Raw genomic sequence first — 17,013 nt, 5'->3', positions numbered from 1 at the left:
TAAAATGTGACATCCTAAGACGAAGCTACTCTGGTATGTGGTAGCAGAGCTATCAAAATAATGTCCTACTTTCAGGCAACCCCTGCAGGCGGACTCGTACCCCTCAGTTCGGAGCATATTTTGGTACCGTGCCAGACCTCTGCATGATTACGTTCCAAAATTCATTTCTCATTTTGGAGTCTAGTCTATATTACGAAACCATATAATTAGTCTCCTCATAAGTTCAACGCTTATGCGTGTTTTTACTCGACACTGATTAAGTCGTCGGTTGGATAGCTGTTTATGCTCCGAGACACGAGATATCGATACGCCATAATCATAACTTACGACAATAATATTATCTGATTTTGTGCCCAAGAATAAATTTGAAGCTTAAATAGCTAGTTATTTCGGTTACTTGCGCTACATAACTCAGCCGTATTTTCCTAAACCAAGAAAAACAGAGACAAACGAGTGTTACTTTAATCTTGAAGTATTGCAGAAATGGAGGCTTCTATGAAACTTGGTCCTCATAGGCTTATTCTCAATATCTTGGACCAGCTCGCACAGAGTGAACCAGACAAGGTGTATGCTGAGCTGCCAATATCCCTCACAGATTTCAGTGCTGGGTTTCGCCATATTACGTACCGAGTTTTGGACAACGCAGTCAACGGGGTTGCTTGGTGGCTCACGGAGACGTTGGGACCAGCGCAAGATTTCCCAACTTTGGCATATGTCGGGCCAAATGATCTGAGTCATAATCTCCTGCTCCTCGGAGCCATCAAAGCAGGGTACAAGATGCTCTTTTTCTGGCCACGCTATAGCACCGAAGCTCAGGTCAGGCTTATGAAGGCAGTTGATTGTCAAAACATCTTGACCTCGTCAGTATCATCCCCGCTGTCACAGTTAGTCGAAACGATCGCAAAGGAGCATGGAAGTGCCAAGGTCACCCAGATCCCGGAACTAGCCTCATTCTTCGACGACAAGCACCAGGTATTCCCATATAAAAAATCCTTCGAGGAAGCCCGGGGAGATCCTCTGGTTGTGGTCCATACTTCTGGCACAACCGGATTCCCTAGACCCATTATCTGGAATCATGACTGGGCAGCGTCCTTCGCGTACCAGAGATACCTTGAGCCACCTGCGGGGTGGGAGAGCATTGATCGCCTGATACTTGGGAGACGTGTGTTAAGTCTAATGCCTCCCTACCATGCCTCCCACCTATTTGCCAGCATCTTGTTCACCTTCTACTGTGGTAACACATGCATATATCCCCCGGCACTGGCCCTACCGACGGCCCAAATAGCAGCTGAAGCGTCCAGCTATACTGAAGTCAAAGCCATCACAGTAGTTCCTCCACATATTGAACAGCTAGGTGCCAATACGGAACTCCTCGACACCCTTGTCAGGAATGGTGCTGAGACTGTATTTTGGGCCGGTGGACCCGTATCTTCGGCAGCTGCAGACGCTGTATCGTCTCGACTCAAACTTTTCAATACATGTGGCTCGACAGAGATGGGTATGTGGCCAGTAATTCGCAAATCCGGACCATGGGATCCTAGTATCAGTAGATACATGTGTTTCCATCCGCAGGCCAACGTACAACTTCGACCGCAATCCGAAAACGTGTTTAAAGCAGTAGTCGTTAAAAATGACTCTGATACGGAGATACAACCTCCATTCCCTATATTCCCATCCATAACCGAGTATGATAGCGGCGACCTTTTCTCTCCTGTTGCTGAACCGGACAAGGATTACCTCTGGTCTTATGTTGGCCGTTCTGACGATATGCAAGTGTTTAAAAATGGTCTAAAATGGCATCCGACTGCAGCAGAACAAAAAATTATTTCCGATAACCGAGATGTGATACAAGAGGCTCTTCTCGACGGTACTAATCATGCTCATGTGGTTTTGTTGCTAGAGCTTGTATCTGAGTTTTCTAACAAGCTAGCTGCTTTGCCGGAAGGCGAACAAGCGAAGGAAAAGGCAGCGATCCTGGACGGTATTTGGCCCACCATCGAGGGGATTAATCGCGTTGCTCCAGACTGGGTCCAGATTGACCGGCAACGGGTTGTCTTTGCTGAGCCTGGGAAGCCGTTAGCTAGGACAGCAAAGGGTAGCATTCGTAGATTGTTCGCTGTTACCGATTATAAATCTCAGATCGATGACGTTCTAGAGAGTGTTGGCGTGAAATCGGAGGCTTAGTTGCCGAGTTTCAAACCACCCTGATGATATATCGATATATACGACAGGCATCAATTGATGACACGATTATAGTTAGAGGGACTATGTTTAAGACTATTTTTAAATGTTGAATTTTGTAATTTTATCGGAGTTCTTTTTCCGTCTCTTGATCCATTTATTAAATGATAATAATAAATGATACATTCACCAGATTGAAATGATATCATTGGATATGGTGGCATTTCTGAACGTAACTGAAAACAATATAGTACAAAGCTAGAACTACTAATGTCTTTCCTCAAGGACTAGACCAATCGACTCGTCATCCACGTCTTTAGATCCCTTCAAACGTATAAAATTGCTGGATTGACTAAGCTCATAACCAATTCGAGAATCAGTATTTAATCCCGGGTTACTGTTTGTCCCATCACGCGATCGTTTGACTTTAGTCGCAAGGCCTGACCTGTGCCAGATGAATCGTGCAAGGGGTCTATAAGTTGGCAAACAACAGGCTATCAAATATACCCCGGCCTCAACGTTGGTCCAAATAATAAGTGTAGACGCTGACCATGTTGGGTCCGCTACCGCATTTGTGTTGAAAAAAGTGACGAAACGGAGGATGGAGGCCACGAGTCCCCTATAATGAGGGTAGGACAGCACGAGTTAGAAAAGAAATGCATTAAAAACTTTGCATTATCTGACTGCAGTAAAGCAAAAAGTGATTTTGTGTATTTCTTACAAGCTTCCCATAGCAAATGTGAACATGATACCCAGTTTCATTCGAAAAGAGCACTGCAACTGCAATACTGTCGGGACTGGAAGGACCATGACGATCACGTCGGTTATCATATTGACCAAGCTCGACCAACGGAACCATGCATTTGTGTCGAAACAGTGGCCGTGAGGGCTTCTTGCTGGATCCCAGAGATGATCAAGAGGAATACAGCTAACAAACCCGGCAATGGTGGCGGCTGCCCAGTTTGCGACGACGGCGCCGGCAGTAACGTAGCAAATGATGCGGGCTGTCTGGGAAATGAATATATTCAAATATAAATCAAGAATGGCGAGTTTCGGCGGAACGACGGCGGCTAGGTATATAAGTGGGATAATGAGGACATATTTCCCCCAAGTCACGAGCATTTCTGGGTTGATCTGCTTTACTCGTTCTGCATGAAGTCCTACACCACCGAATTTAACGTCCGCTATCAAAGAGACGTTGGTAAGCTATCGTATCAATAAAAGCACGATGTATTTGGTATTTCATTATTCATGTCATTTCTTCAGGTCCACGCACTCTTTGAATTACAACGTACCGAGGGAGCATCCTATCATCGCTGTAATGAGCACATAGCCTAACAAAGTGAGGTATTCCCCCCATCCCCATTTTATACCGTTCACCCTCCTAGAAATAAGCCGGAGTACAGTTGAGAGTGTATTGAGAGCTAAGAAGACGGCACAAACACCCCAAATTGTCGGCCGCTTGTCTTCCTCAAGAAACCCAGGCGAGGGTTGCTTGGCGGAAGACATGCTCTGAATACGTGATTGTGTTAACTGAAGCACATGGGCACAGCAAGTAAAAGAATATATGACAACATTTGAAGAGGAAAATACTCAAACTCGAAGGATTTAGGCCCTCCGTGCCGTGAAGAAAATCGTTCCTGGAGCTGGGGCGGTTGTCATGAGGTGGTGTTTTCGGGGAACAGGGGTCTCGCCATCTAGGGCGCCACGCGCCGGGATGGTGTTCGCATTGAATTTTGATTGGAATAAGCAGAAGCCAGTGTCTTATTGCAGCTGGTGGCGGTTATATTCCCTGTCCAGGTGGTATTGCATCCATCCATCCTGCATCATGTATAGCAGTTGTATTGATCATTGAAACTCCCGCCAATGATAGTTGTCATGCACAACACTTTCGCTTCTAATCCATGTCTTCCGCCGTTATTCTGCATAATTTTCCGAATCAATTGCTGATACGAAGCCTAAACTGGGGCCCTACCTGTAATCATTCAATCCGCAACAGCGGCGTCAGGCAAGATGCATAATTGGCCTATTTATTAGGTCTAGAATCACCAATCACCATATATCAAAGAGACATTGTTGGTTTGCATGCGCGCTACGTGTGGTAAAGCTGCATTTGCTGCGGGAAAATGCATATTAGGGGCCATTAAGGGTATTTGGCGCTTACAGAAATGATCTAGAGCAGCAAGCTTAGATTACCACCTCTTTGTTTGCGTAATTAGGTTCGGGCACGAAGATCGTAACGGAACTTGTAACCGATTCGATGTTGTAACTTAACCAAACTATTAATTAGTTATTTACCTCTTTGGCTAAGGCCTTCGGCTAGCACGGCCTCCCCATAGTTTGCGGGAAAATAAGAGCACCATATAATCATGTCTTTGGAGGGAATGAGAGACATTCAAAGCGAGCAATGTGAAGCTGGCAAGGCAATTTTTCCTTCCATCGATGACCGCCATTCTGCTACGGATGATCTAGAACCGGAAAATCTGTCGAGAAAGGCTTCCTCGAACAATAATGATGTAGGAGATGCGCAACAGGATGATCGCGAGTATCTTACCGGCTGGAGGCTATTGCTAACCACTATTGGGCTATTACTCTCTCTACTCCTCGTAAATATGGAGGTGTCGATTGTTAGTACTGCACTTATCAGCATAGCGGCCGATTTGAGTGGCTTCAGCACGTCAAGTTGGATCGTCACCGGTTTCCTGGCATCTTATACCGGCTTTTTCATTATTTGGACCAAATTAAGTGACTTCCTTGGTCGTAAAATTGGCATCATCTCCTCATCTATCGTCTTTATTGCCTTCTCAGGAGCCTGTGGTGGCTCGTCCACCATGACACAGCTGATCGTCTTCCGCGTGTTTCAGGGAATAGGCGCCTCGGGAGTCTATGGGATATGTGTCTTATCCATATATGAGCTTGTGCCTCCATATAAATTGCCTATGTACGGTTCCATGGTAGCCGTCACAATGGCTTGTGCAACTGCAGCCGGCCCACTTCTAGGCGGTGCCATTACGGACGTGGGGCATTCCGTCTGGCGATGGGTCTTCTATCTGAATCTGCCAGCGGGAACAATTGCTATAGGCTTGATTGCTATAGCCATGCCCGCCAACTTTCCTAATGGAATTCGCAAAACACTACGGCACCAGCCTCTGGGCAACCCTCTGTCAAGCAGACAGTGGGGGTCTCAACTGGACATAGGCGGTGCGACCCTCCTTCTTTCCGGGACGTTTCTCCTCATAATCGCCCTTTTTGAGGCCACCACCCGTTTGAGTTGGTCTTCCACCGTCACCATCGGCCTGCTGGTTGGTTCTGGTGTCTCCTGGGTCGGCTTTTTCCTTTGGGAACGGGCTGTGACGCTTCGTGAAGGCAAGATTCAGCCGGTGTTCCCCTGGCACTTTTTCTTCAACAGACCTTGGATGGGAATGTTGCTGGTCTCCTTTCTGGTGGGATTTCCCTTTAATGTCGTGGTAGTCAATCTTCCCCAACGCTTCCAAACTACTTTGGACCTCAGCCCCTTCGAAGCCGGCGTTCGGTTGCTACCATATGTTTTGGGGTCGTCCTTTGGTGCTATTGTCTCTAACGGCATCTGCTCAAGACGCAATATCCCCTTCATCGCTCTCTTCTTTGTAGGTGGCATCATGCAAGTCATCGGACTCGCGTTGCTAGCCACACTAACAACTGAAGCCAACTTCCCGCATGTGGGATATTTCGAGGAGACTCTGTGTGGAGTTGGTTTGGGCGTCGCGTTTAGTATTCTCATTTTAGCTACGCCATTCACAGCTGATAAACAGTATTTGGCCGTCGCGACAGGGGCAATAATCCAGCTGCGCTTTCTAGGAGGCGCTATCGGCCTAGGAATTGCTTCAGCCATAATGAACAGTTCTCTTCGATCTCAACTTGCTTCGGTTTTGTCCTCAGAGCAACTAGGAGCTTTGTTAGATAACGCTGAAGTGATGACTAGATTCAGCCCTACTGCCAGAAAGGCCATCCAATTAGCCTTTGTGAAGATATACAATCAACAATTAGAGATCATGACAGGAGTTTCAGGGGCACAGCTGCTCGCTGTTTTCTTAATATGGAAGAGAGGCAGTCAACTGAGAGCAGCCCGACAAACGGCAAATTGATTGATATAACGTGTAATGGATAGCAGGCGGATCATATATTTTTTTGTGTTTGTCAGGCTTTGGCAGCTATTTGTGTGTAGGTCGTTGATTGATTTAAATCAATTTTAAATGCCGCTTGAAACTGGCGGTTATTTTCCTTTGATCTACTGTAATATCCGCCGTCAATAGAGTTATTTATATTAGGAGGAATACGAGGAAACAAAGGTCTTTCGTTGATATAGCGAGCGCTGAAAATAATTTACTAAATTGAATCGGATTTAACAATTTGAAGCTCGAGCACTTCCACTTGAACGTCACATCACAGTCGCATGTTATTACACGTGCGGCAGGGAACAATATTGGGAATAATATCAATCGCTGAGGAATGTTTTTCCAGCTTGGAGATTGGGCAACATGGAAAGTTCCTATGAAACCAAACTAACCCTATCTAATGTCCTTCGAATGGCCTTCACAGCCCCGAACACAGCATACTTGGCCCGCCCACCGGGAATAGAATGCCCTTCATCATGTAGAAACATTGTGCTCACTTTTGGGTCACACAATGCATGCAGCACCTCGCTTGTTCCTGGCCATACGTTGTCGTTCCGTCCCCATATATGCGCCGTTGGGAAGCCTGGCAATAATTTATCACCATCTTCCTTACTCAACTGTTTAATCTCTCCACACTCAAGTGCTTTTGGGTCAAATGGCATGCCCCCACAAAAGAAGACTGCACACTGAAATGGCAGTGGCTTCTGCGGACTTTTCAGTGCCTGTCGCATCAAATACGTGGCCACGAGAGTGGCACCTTGTGAAAATGCGATGACTCCATCGTAGGGACCTTCAAGCTCGAGGAAGCTACCCAAATTGTTCAGAGCTTTATGAATAGTATCCCCAGAATAGAAGTCAAAATATTCGAAATAGGAGCCATCAATGGGGAAGAACTGATGAAGCTCTGGAGCTAGAGACGCTGGCAGCGTCCCTTCAACGAAGTCATAGGTGTGAGTGTTATCTAGTTCATATCGAATTGTGGCTATCCAACCCCCAAGATGTCTGGTTAGCTCCAGAGCATCTATTAGACGCACTTGGGGATACTTACCGATTTGGGACTCCATTATCTATGCATGGTGGTCAGCACTCGTCGATCTTCTCCACGTTGGATAGTGTCATTTATGGATTCAGGCGTACCTGGCAGTTCGTTCCCATGCCATGCAGGCAAAGAAAACGCATTTTTTCCCTTTCCGTTATAGTGTGTCTGAAAGATGTGAGTTGGGAATATTGTGCACTGTTGTATCCCTATTATTATTGTCCTTTAACAGTTTGACAATTTAAAATGTTGGACAAGAAAAGGATTTGGGGCGATGACACTCTTAGAGGACACGGGTTAGATGGTTTGGCTAGTGAGTTGGCAGGATGAGCGAATCTTGCTTTGGGAAATAGATGACCACCCTTTTTCAGCTTCTTTCAAACAACCAACACGACGTTAATCGGATATATGTCCCTTTATCGAGGAATTATCTGCTTCCTGTCTCAATACTACGCGCCAAATACTAGCTTAGCGCCTGACGTGAGATAGATGACCAGGGAGTAAACACACGGACAGTGCCGCCGTGCTCAATAATAGACTTCTCACAGGCAAATTTCACGGACCATATCTTAATGCTCCTGGGGCCATTCCTTGCATAGTAGGGGCCAAAATATCCAAAGTTGTTACCTCGCTTATCAAGAGTGTATTGTACATATACATACATGTAATATTCTGCCGTCAGGCCACCTACAGGGGTTTGCATGCAGTAGTTTTTGAGCACAATTAGCGCCAATGCAGTCTTTCGCACAATAACATGGTCTAGATCAGCAAGCCAATCATCATCCTTGCCGGCGTTCCTATTTGTAACTAGGTGAAAATAATCGCCGAAGTAATCTTGAGAGCGTTTAAGTAGGTCTCACTTAATTGACCACGTTGTGTATTCGGGGTCTACTCTGGCTCAAGGTAAAGGACTGTGGCTTAAAATACGGGCGCTTAAATTGCATACCCTGGCAGCATGTAATCAATAGAGCGTGATATCCGACATAAAACAGGCGGCTAGCAGTCACCAACAAACCGATATTGAACCGCCCTATAGGCACCAACATATTGTAAGCTGAAAGAAATAAAAAAGGGATCCTTATCTACGTAGGTAGTGTTTACGAATACATCAATTAATACATATACCTCGCATCGGCTATAACGAGAAAAGCAGAGGCAACGTTACCTTCGTGCCGGTTAACTACCCTTCACATTGATATCCTATCTTTTTACATTAATCGATACCTTTCAAACTAGCATATTTCAGTATGGCTCCTCATAGTTTGGATGCTATACACGCTGATACAATGATCGATAATTCAATATTTCCGCTTCTTAGCGACAAGGCCGTGCCAGTAGACCCGGCCGGCATGGACAAACTGGAACCGATTGCAATAGTCGGCTTTTCTTTTCAGTTTCCTGACGCGGAAGATTCAGAATCATTGTGGAAGATAATGGTAGAGAAAAGGTGCACTGTAATTGAGACGCCTAAAGACAGAATAAATGTGGATGCTTGGTATCATCCAGATAGTAGTAGACGCGGCCAAGTATGTTTGTCACTTTCATGTTATGAAGGCCATGCTATCTTTCAAACTGACATTCCACAGTATTACACTCGTGGGGCCCATTTCCTACGAGAGGACATCTCACTTTTCGATGCCCCCTTTTTTTCTCTTTCTTCGGATGAAGCTGCCGGAATGGATCCGCAGCAACGCCTTTTGCTAGAAGTCACCTATAGAGCACTCGAAAATGGTAACAAACTCAAACAAGTGATACGAGCCACTGTGCTCTTTAGAGACAATCATCTAACTTCTTGACAGCCGGTATTCCCATTGAAAAGGCTGCAGGCACGCAGACTTCAGTTCATGTCGGCTGCTTTGGGAATGACTATCGCCATCTAATGTGCAAAGACGTTGAACTGACCGCTAATTACGATGTTTTTGGTGCTAACGTTAGTATGAATGCGAACAGATTGAGTTGGTTTTTCGACTTTCGCGGGACCAGTATGAACATCGACACAGCCTGCTCTAGCAGTCTTGTGGCTCTGGATTTGGCTTGCGCAGACTTGCGGGCAGGAAGTACAGATATGGTAAGCTCACCTCATTTTGAACTTTTAGAAAAATGTTGTGAAGCTGCTATCTTCCCGTTCATACTCCTTCCTGACTAAGAAACTCCTTGAAGGGAATTGTGGCCGGGGCCAATCTTATCATATCGCCAGACATTATGCTTCTCATGTCGAATGTCAATATGTTATCACCGGACGGCAGAAGCTACAGCTTTGACCAACGGGCAAATGGTTACGGGCGTGGCGAGGGCATTGGGACCCTAATTATCAAACGCCTTTCAGATGCCATTCGCGATGGGGATACTATTCGAGCGGTTATCCGCTCGACAGCTTCGAATCAGGATGGAAATACCCCATCTGGTATCATGCAGCCGAAAGGCGACTCCCAGGCTGCGCTTATCCGGGATACATATGAGAAGGCCGGCTTAAGTATGGCACCAACGCGATTTTTTGAGGCTCATGGCACCGGAACCCCAGTCGGCGATCCTATTGAGCTTAATGCGGTGGGATCGGCATTTCGACATGTTCGAACTGCTGAGGATCCCCTGGTGATGTATGAATCTAAAATTAATCCTTACTTTTTCCTTCCAAGCTGACACAAATCAAAAGCGGTGCTATAAAGTCGAATATTGGTCATCTTGAAGGTGCAAGTGGGATAGCCGGCGTTATTAAGACCATTCTTATATTGGAGAGCGGTCTAATTCCCCCAAACACAAATTTTGAGAAGCTGAATCAAAAGATAGATCTTGAATTCTTACATATGAAGGTATTTCTCTCTGAATTTTCCCCGGTATTCAATGCATGACTACACTTACTGATCCAATCATCAAGTTACCTCTTGAGTTAACCCCATGGCCTACACAAGGGCTGCGTCGAGCCTCGGTGAATTCTTTTGGTTTTGGGGGAACAAACTCTCATGTTATATTAGATGACGCATTCCATTTCCTCAATGACCATGGCATCATTGGCAATAGTGTGACGGTCGAGCACCCTCCTTCATTGCTTACTCAAACCAATGGCACCCACAGTGAAAAACCATTTCAGCAGATACACGCGGAGCTTCCAGTCTCAGAAATGGACGCAAAGCTCAAAGTGCCAAAGCTTCTAGTTGTCTCCGCTCGAGACAAGGCCGGAATCGAACGCGTTACTGATGCATATGCAGCATACTTCAAAGGCCCGAACATCTCACGACGCCCTTTCAATACCTTTGCGACGAATTTGGCATATACTCTAAATGTACGGAGATCTGCGCTTCATTTCAAAAGTTTCTGGCTTGCTTCTAGCATTGCAGATCTTCAGGCTGTCAAGGAACAAAAGTCTGCTGTATATCAAGCATTGTTGAAGCCAAGCCTTGCTTTCGTCTTCACCGGCCAGGGTGCACAATGGCTGGGCATGGGCCGCGAACTAGCCAGCTTCTTTGTTTTTAAACAGAGTATTATGAGATGTGAGGAGTATCTTCTAGAATTCGGCTGTCCTTGGTCACTAAGAGGTATGGCCGTGTTTCACTGTTTGAACTGTTTTGTTCACTGATCCCTGTACAGAATCAATATGGAACGAAAGTGCTTCCACCAATATAAACTCCCCTGATGTTGCTCAACCAACGAGTACTGCGTTGCAGATCGCATTAGTTGATCTCCTTGAAAGCATTGGTGTCAGGCCTGCAGCGGTAATTGGACATTCCTCAGGAGAGATAGGAGCAGCTTATGCCTATGGGGCTTTATCTGCTGCGGAAGCGATGAAAATCGCGTACTTCAGAGGGGTTGCCGCAGCGCATCTGACAAAAACTCAAAAGCAACGTGGTGCAATGATTGCAGTTGGACTATCAGAACAGGAAGCCCGCCAGTATATCGATGAGGTTGCGAGCCTACAAGGATCTTATGGTCTCCAAGTGGCCTGCATAAATAGCCAGAAAAGCACCACAGTGTCTGGTGATGAGACGCAGGTGGATGCACTTAAAGGTCTTTTGGACTCCAGAGAAATCTTTGCTCGGAAATTGCAGGTGCCTCTAGCTTATCATTCGTCTCACATGTTGGACATCGCGTCCGAATACCGAGATATGATAAAAGATCTAACTCCGGTTGATAAGGAGTCATGTCGCGGGCAAATGATCTCGTCCGTGACGGGTGAGAAGGTTTTCGTTAATACCTTACGCTCCCCAAACTACTGGGTTCAAAATCTCATTTCACCAGTGCAATTTGCAAAGTCTTTTAATCAAATATGTACCGACCCCCGGTCAGCTTTGACAAAGAAGCTCGATAGCAGTCATCGATATCGACTAGGGATCAATATTCTTCTGGAGATTGGGCCTCACGCTGCCTTGCAAGGCCCAATTAGAGATCTCCTAGAAGATTTATCATGGGGTCACGATGTTAAATACCATGCAGCCCTCTACCGTGGCAAGAAACAGGCAGAGTCTTTCCTCAATGCTCTTGGCCATCTTTATTGCCTTGGATGTCCAGTTGACCTAGAAAGAATAAACGAGTTAAGTGGCCCATTGGAAACAAAGCCTCGTGTCATTGTAGATCTCCCACATTATCCGTTCAATCACTCATCATCCTACTGGCGTGAGAGTCAAATCAGCAGAAACTTTCGTCTTGCTCAACAGGGAAAAATTGATCTTCTCGGCAAGTTGACAACAGATTCAAACGCTTTTGATAGCAGGTGGCGCAATTATCTTCGCACTTCGGAACTGGACTGGGTTGAAGATCACACAATCAATGGTACTGTTATTTACCCAGCGGCAGGTATGCTTGTCATGGCAATAGAAGCGGCAAATCAAACAGCCAGTCACCATCGACCTGTAGTTGGGTTTGAGTTGAAAGATGTTGAATTCTCCCGTGCCTTGAGTGTGCCAAATACTGCTGAAGGCGTCGAGACTTATTTTCATCTCCGCAAACCGAGTGATAGTAGCGACACTACAGCCACATGGTCCCAATTCCGCCTGTGCTTCTATGAGAACGATTCATGGCAGGAAAGCTGTCACGGTTTTGTCAGGATAGAGTATGAGACCAAGAAGAACGAAGTAGACAATGGGCGCCATGATCTTGTGGAGTGCCTCCAGTGGAACAACATGATTGCTGAGGCATGCAATAAAGAATTCGAACCCAGCCAGCTATACAAAACTCTCAGAGAGTCTGGTTTCCAGTTTGGGCCTACGTTCCAAACATTATACCACGGCAAGTACGGCAATGAACATCAAGCGTGGGCTTTGGTGAAGATTTTTCAGTGGTTAGACGACCGGTATCCGCAACCTCATATCGTCCATCCAACAACGCTGGACGGAATCCTTCACGTAATTCTCTCTGCGACCTCTAAAGGGGGACTCGAGCTAGGTCCTACTATGATTCCTACCGGCATAAAAAATATCTGGGTAGCAAAAGATGGACTAAGTTCTGCTGGTAATACGGTGGTTAGAACGTCGACAAAAGCTAACTTCGTGCACGATCGAGGACACAATTTCAATATCTGTGCCCTGGATGAGTCACGAACCAATGTTCTTGTGAAAGTTGATGGCTTGCAATCGACCATTGTTGCTGACAATACCAAGGTCGAAGATGCCTCAAACATGAAGCATACTTGTTATCGACTGATCCACCAACCCGATTTAGATATGCTGGATTTCCCTCAATCAAGATCATACTGTGCTCGTGCGCGATCGGATCTTGCTCAAACAGAGTACTTCAAGGAGTTGAATTTCACTTTATTCAAGTTTATTGATCAACACTTGGACGCGGTAGGCGACGTACTGCCGAAGGACATTCCAGCACATATAAGAAAATATATCGAGTGGGCAAAATTACAGCGTCATCTATTTACTCAAGGAAAACTTCCCTTTTCTCAGCCTGAATGGTCGCAGCTACTTCAAAATGAAGCCTTTGTTAAAGCAGCACGGCTCCGTATCGCTTCCGCAAATGCCCAAGGCCATCTTTTCATACAAATAGGGGAAAATCTGCCATCTCTTCTTAGTGGCGAAATCGATCCTATTCAATTTCTCTTCAAGGACGACATGATAAAGAAATTCTATGATGAAATTAACAATCGCCCATGCTTTGACGAATGGGACCTCTTTCTGCGAACGTATGCCCACAAAAAGCCAGATATGAAAATTCTCGAAATTGGAGCAGGCACAGGTGGAACTTCCAGTCTAATTTTGCACTCATTATCTTTGGGAAGTGGCAGCACAGAAGAAAAGCCATTTTATATGTCCTATGACTATACAGATGTTTCACCAGCCTTCTTTGACAAGGCTCGTGAAAGGTTCGGAAAGTTTCCGAGAATGAATTTCGAAGTTCTAGATATTGAGAAAGACCCAGCTACACAGGGGTTTGAGCCGCACTCATACGATCTGGTTATTGCAGCAAATGTTCTTCACGCGACTTGTAATATTCGCGAAACGTTTCACAATGTTCGCAAACTTTTAAAGCCTGGTGGAAAGCTTATGATGTATGAGATTACACAGCCAGATATTTTGCGGACTGGCTTTGCTTTTGGTCTTTTGTCTGGATGGTGGGCTGGAGAACAGGATGGCCGTCCATGGAGTCCAGGATTGACCAGTGCACAGTGGGATCTGGTTTTGAAAGAGACGAACTTCTCAGGCATCGATCTAGACTTTCCAGACTATATCGAGCCCGAATGTCAAGAAGGGGGTATTTTGATTGCTACAGCCTCCGAGCCAAAACCAGTTATTGACAGCAATGATGCTGAAATAATATATTTTGTCGTGGATCCAGCCTCAAACGCACAAGTGAGCGTTTATGAGAAGGCGAAATCCGCACTCACCTCTCGGTATACAGCGAAGTCGGTTATCATTGAAGCGCACAGCTTAGACGAATGCTTGACGCTTCCTGCTTTTAACCTTGCAACCCTCGTGTTCATTCAGGAAACAGACAAGTTTCTTCTCAGCAACATGAGTAGCGAAACATTTTATAATATTCAAAAGGCTGTACATATGTGCAACAAAATACTGTTTGTTACTGCGGGAGGCGGTCTTTCACCAAAGAGGCCCGAATACTCCCTCGTTGATGGATGGGCACGAACTTTGAGAACCGAAAAAGCCTCACGAAGCGTTGTCACATTGGCTCTTGATATTGACAATGAAATCAGAATTCATCAGGTTTCATTCATCGTTCAAATACTGACTGATGTTGTTATTCCTTCCAGCTCTGATGACTACGAACCCGAATTTGTAGAAATCGATGGGTTGCTACATATTCCCAGGGTTCGACCGGACACCAGATTAAGTGACGAGATTCATCAAGAGTCTCTTGAGTTGCAGTCTTCTAGGATGGCCATTCAAAATACAGGCCCCCTCAAATTAGCCATTGGAACCCCAGGCCTGCTCGATACTTTGCACTGGAGGCAAGATCACGAGTGTTTACAGCCGTTACAACCAAACGAGGTTGAGATCGACGTCAAAGCAGTCGGGATTAACTATAAAGACTGCCTAACTGCTCTTGGAAGAACTACAGAAAAAATATTTGGTCACGAGTGTGCTGGCATTGTTACTCGTGCTGGAGAGCTCTCAGAGCTTCAGTCCGGAGATCGTGTCGCTGTTTTTGGCCCTAGCATGTTCAAGACAGTAGTCAGATGCAAAGCGGAGTTCACGTGCAAAATACCAGATAGTATATCTTTTGTCGAGGGTTCCAGTATTCCCACCCAGTTCAGTACGGCCTGGCAGGCTATTGTTGAACTCGGTCGTCTCCGACGTGGTGAAAGTATTCTCATACACGCTGCTGCTGGAGGCACTGGTCAGGCATGTATTCAAATTTCGCAGCACATCGGTGCAGATATCTATGCGACAGTCGGATCAAAAGTGAAAAAGCAGACCCTTATGGAAGAATATCAGATTCCAGAAGATCACATATTTTATAGCCGGGATACGAGTTTTGCCAAGGGTGTCATGTTGAAAACAAAGGGCCGTGGAGTGGATGTCGTCATCAACAGTCTCGCTGGAGAGATTCTTCGAGCGTCTTGGCAATGTATTGCCTCTTATGGCCGATTTGTGGATATTGGAAATAAGGATATTCTGTCCAACAGCAGTCTTCCAATGACACAGTTCGGCCGAAATGCGTCCTTCGTCCAATTCGACGGCCTCATCTGGATGAATGAAAACCCAGGCGCCGCAAAGAGCACTCTCTCATCGATTTTACAGTTGTTTGAGGAGCGGAAATTACATGTGCAGACACCCTTGCAGGCTTTGAGCGTCAGCGAGGTAGAAGAGGCATTCAGGAACATACAAAGTGGGACGTCTGCTGGCAAGATTGTCCTTGAGATAACCCAGGATGCGCAGGTTCCTACTATCCTGCCCAAGCCTTCTTTCAGACTTGACCCTCAATCTACCTATCTCATTGCTGGCGGCCTCGGAGGCCTAGGACGCACCACTGCCAGGTGGATGGCCGCTCGTGGGGCTAAGAATTTGGTTCTTCTCGGAAGATCAGGGCCAACAACGGAGGCAGCATTAAGCCTTATTAACGAGCTGAAGGCCCAAGGAGTCAATTGCTATACCCCACCGTGCGATGTAATTGACCAGCAATCGGTCGAGCGAGTCATTCAGGAAGTTTCACAGAATATGCCCCCAATCAAGGGCTGTATACAAGGGTCGATGGTCCTCCGCGATCACATGTTCAATGACATGAGCTATGAAGATTGGCGCGCTGCAGTGGAGTGCAAGGGCATGGGATCATGGAACCTTGAAGCCAGTCTCCCCCCAAACCTAGACTTCTTCGTTTTGCTATCTTCTGCGAGTGGTGTTGTCGGACTGCCGGGGCAGGCGAACTATGCCTCTGGTAACTCTTACATGGATGGCTTTGCGAGATATCGAGTTGCAAACTCTCAAAAGGCGATTTCGCTTGACATGGGAGCCATGGTCGATGATGGCTTGTTGGCTGAAACCGAAGGATTCCTCGACAGGGTTCTTAGCTACGGCGCGTTGAGCCCGGTGACGCGTCAACAATTCCTTGGAATACTTGATTATTACTGTCGTCCTGGCACTCCCTTATTAACCCCCGAGACTGCCCAGGTTGTCATTGGACTTGATGATGGCTCTAGCGGCGGCCAGCTAGCACGGGTTGTGCAAAACACACGCATGTTCCGTCATCTGTCAGTAAACAACATTCATAACATATCGGGGAAGGAACGTGATGTACAGATTGATTTTCGAAAACAGTTTGCTGCGGCAGCATCACTTCAGGAAGGGCAACAAATTATATCTCAGGCACTGGTTCACAAATTCAAGAATGGATATAAAACCATCCAAGATGATAGCGAAGTCAACATGCAGGCTCCTCTGCACAGCCTTGGCGTGGATTCGCTCCTCGCCGTTGAAGTTTGCAATTGGATCAAGAAGGAATTCTCTGCAGATCTCGCGGTCTTCGAGTTAATGGGTGGCGCCACACTGTCGACTGTCGGGGTACTGGTGGCTAATCGAAGTGGTTTGAAAAATGCGGCGTGGAAATGAGGTCAATCTATTAAATTTCCGATGCCAATTAACAACATTAAAGGACTTGTTATCTAGAATAGTGAATAGTATAAAATGTTCATGTACTCCTCCCAAACTCACCGCTCTCGAGCGACTCACCAAATATTCATGTAGAGATTCC

The 17,013-nt window shown here is 46.1% G+C and overlaps 5 protein-coding genes across 5 annotated transcripts; 3 read left to right on the top strand and 2 right to left on the bottom strand.

Moving 5' to 3' along the window:
* The first annotated feature begins 6 nt into the window (after window positions 1–6).
* Window positions 7–2,319, top strand: BGW36DRAFT_388949 (putative NRPS-like enzyme). Its single transcript, XM_046217281.1, has one exon. It carries the CDS (start codon window positions 484–486, stop codon window positions 2,182–2,184), a length of 1,701 nt encoding a protein of 566 aa, XP_046066741.1. The 5' UTR covers window positions 7–483; the 3' UTR covers window positions 2,185–2,319.
* Window positions 2,320–2,448: 129 nt separating this feature from the next.
* On the bottom strand, window positions 2,449–3,690 carry BGW36DRAFT_432342 (uncharacterized protein; the record flags this gene model as incomplete). Its single annotated transcript, XM_046221121.1, has 3 exons — window positions 2,449–2,800; window positions 2,903–3,365; window positions 3,477–3,690. 3 exons carry the CDS (start codon window positions 3,688–3,690, stop codon window positions 2,449–2,451), a joined length of 1,029 nt encoding a protein of 342 aa, XP_046066740.1.
* Window positions 3,691–4,515: 825 nt separating this feature from the next.
* On the top strand, window positions 4,516–6,531 carry BGW36DRAFT_388942 (putative efflux pump antibiotic resistance protein). The gene has a single exon (XM_046217280.1). The coding sequence runs from the start codon at window positions 4,551–4,553 to the stop codon at window positions 6,303–6,305; it is 1,755 nt and encodes a 584-aa protein (XP_046066739.1). The 5' UTR covers window positions 4,516–4,550; the 3' UTR covers window positions 6,306–6,531.
* A 178-nt stretch (window positions 6,532–6,709) lies between these two features.
* BGW36DRAFT_432340 (serine hydrolase FSH) lies at window positions 6,710–7,514 on the bottom strand (the record flags this gene model as incomplete). Its single annotated transcript, XM_046221120.1, has 3 exons — window positions 6,710–7,317; window positions 7,384–7,402; window positions 7,473–7,514. The coding sequence occupies 3 exons, from the start codon at window positions 7,512–7,514 to the stop codon at window positions 6,710–6,712; spliced, it is 669 nt and encodes a 222-aa protein (XP_046066738.1).
* Window positions 7,515–8,720: 1,206 nt separating this feature from the next.
* Window positions 8,721–16,959, top strand: BGW36DRAFT_349981 (polyketide synthase; the record flags this gene model as incomplete). The annotated part of the gene is made up of 7 exons (XM_046213306.1): window positions 8,721–8,897; window positions 8,958–9,102; window positions 9,171–9,439; window positions 9,532–9,968; window positions 10,025–10,181; window positions 10,247–10,904; window positions 10,957–16,959. The coding sequence occupies 7 exons, from the start codon at window positions 8,721–8,723 to the stop codon at window positions 16,869–16,871; spliced, it is 7,758 nt and encodes a 2,585-aa protein (XP_046066737.1). The 3' UTR covers window positions 16,872–16,959.
* Between the last annotated feature and the right edge of the window lie 54 nt (window positions 16,960–17,013).

Source organism: Talaromyces proteolyticus (assembly GCF_021365285.1).
Source record: "Talaromyces proteolyticus strain PMI_201 chromosome Unknown BGW36scaffold_13, whole genome shotgun sequence".
NCBI classification, from domain to species: Eukaryota; Fungi; Ascomycota; class Eurotiomycetes; order Eurotiales; family Trichocomaceae; genus Talaromyces; species Talaromyces proteolyticus.
This window is presented reverse-complemented; position numbering and strand designations above follow the sequence as displayed.

Coding starts and splice junctions, on each gene's coding strand:
- BGW36DRAFT_388949 (XM_046217281.1), top strand. CDS start 484: ATGGAGGCTTCTATGAAACTTGGTCCTCATAGGCTTATTCTCAATATC.
- BGW36DRAFT_388942 (XM_046217280.1), top strand. CDS start 4,551: ATGTCTTTGGAGGGAATGAGAGACATTCAAAGCGAGCAATGTGAAGCT.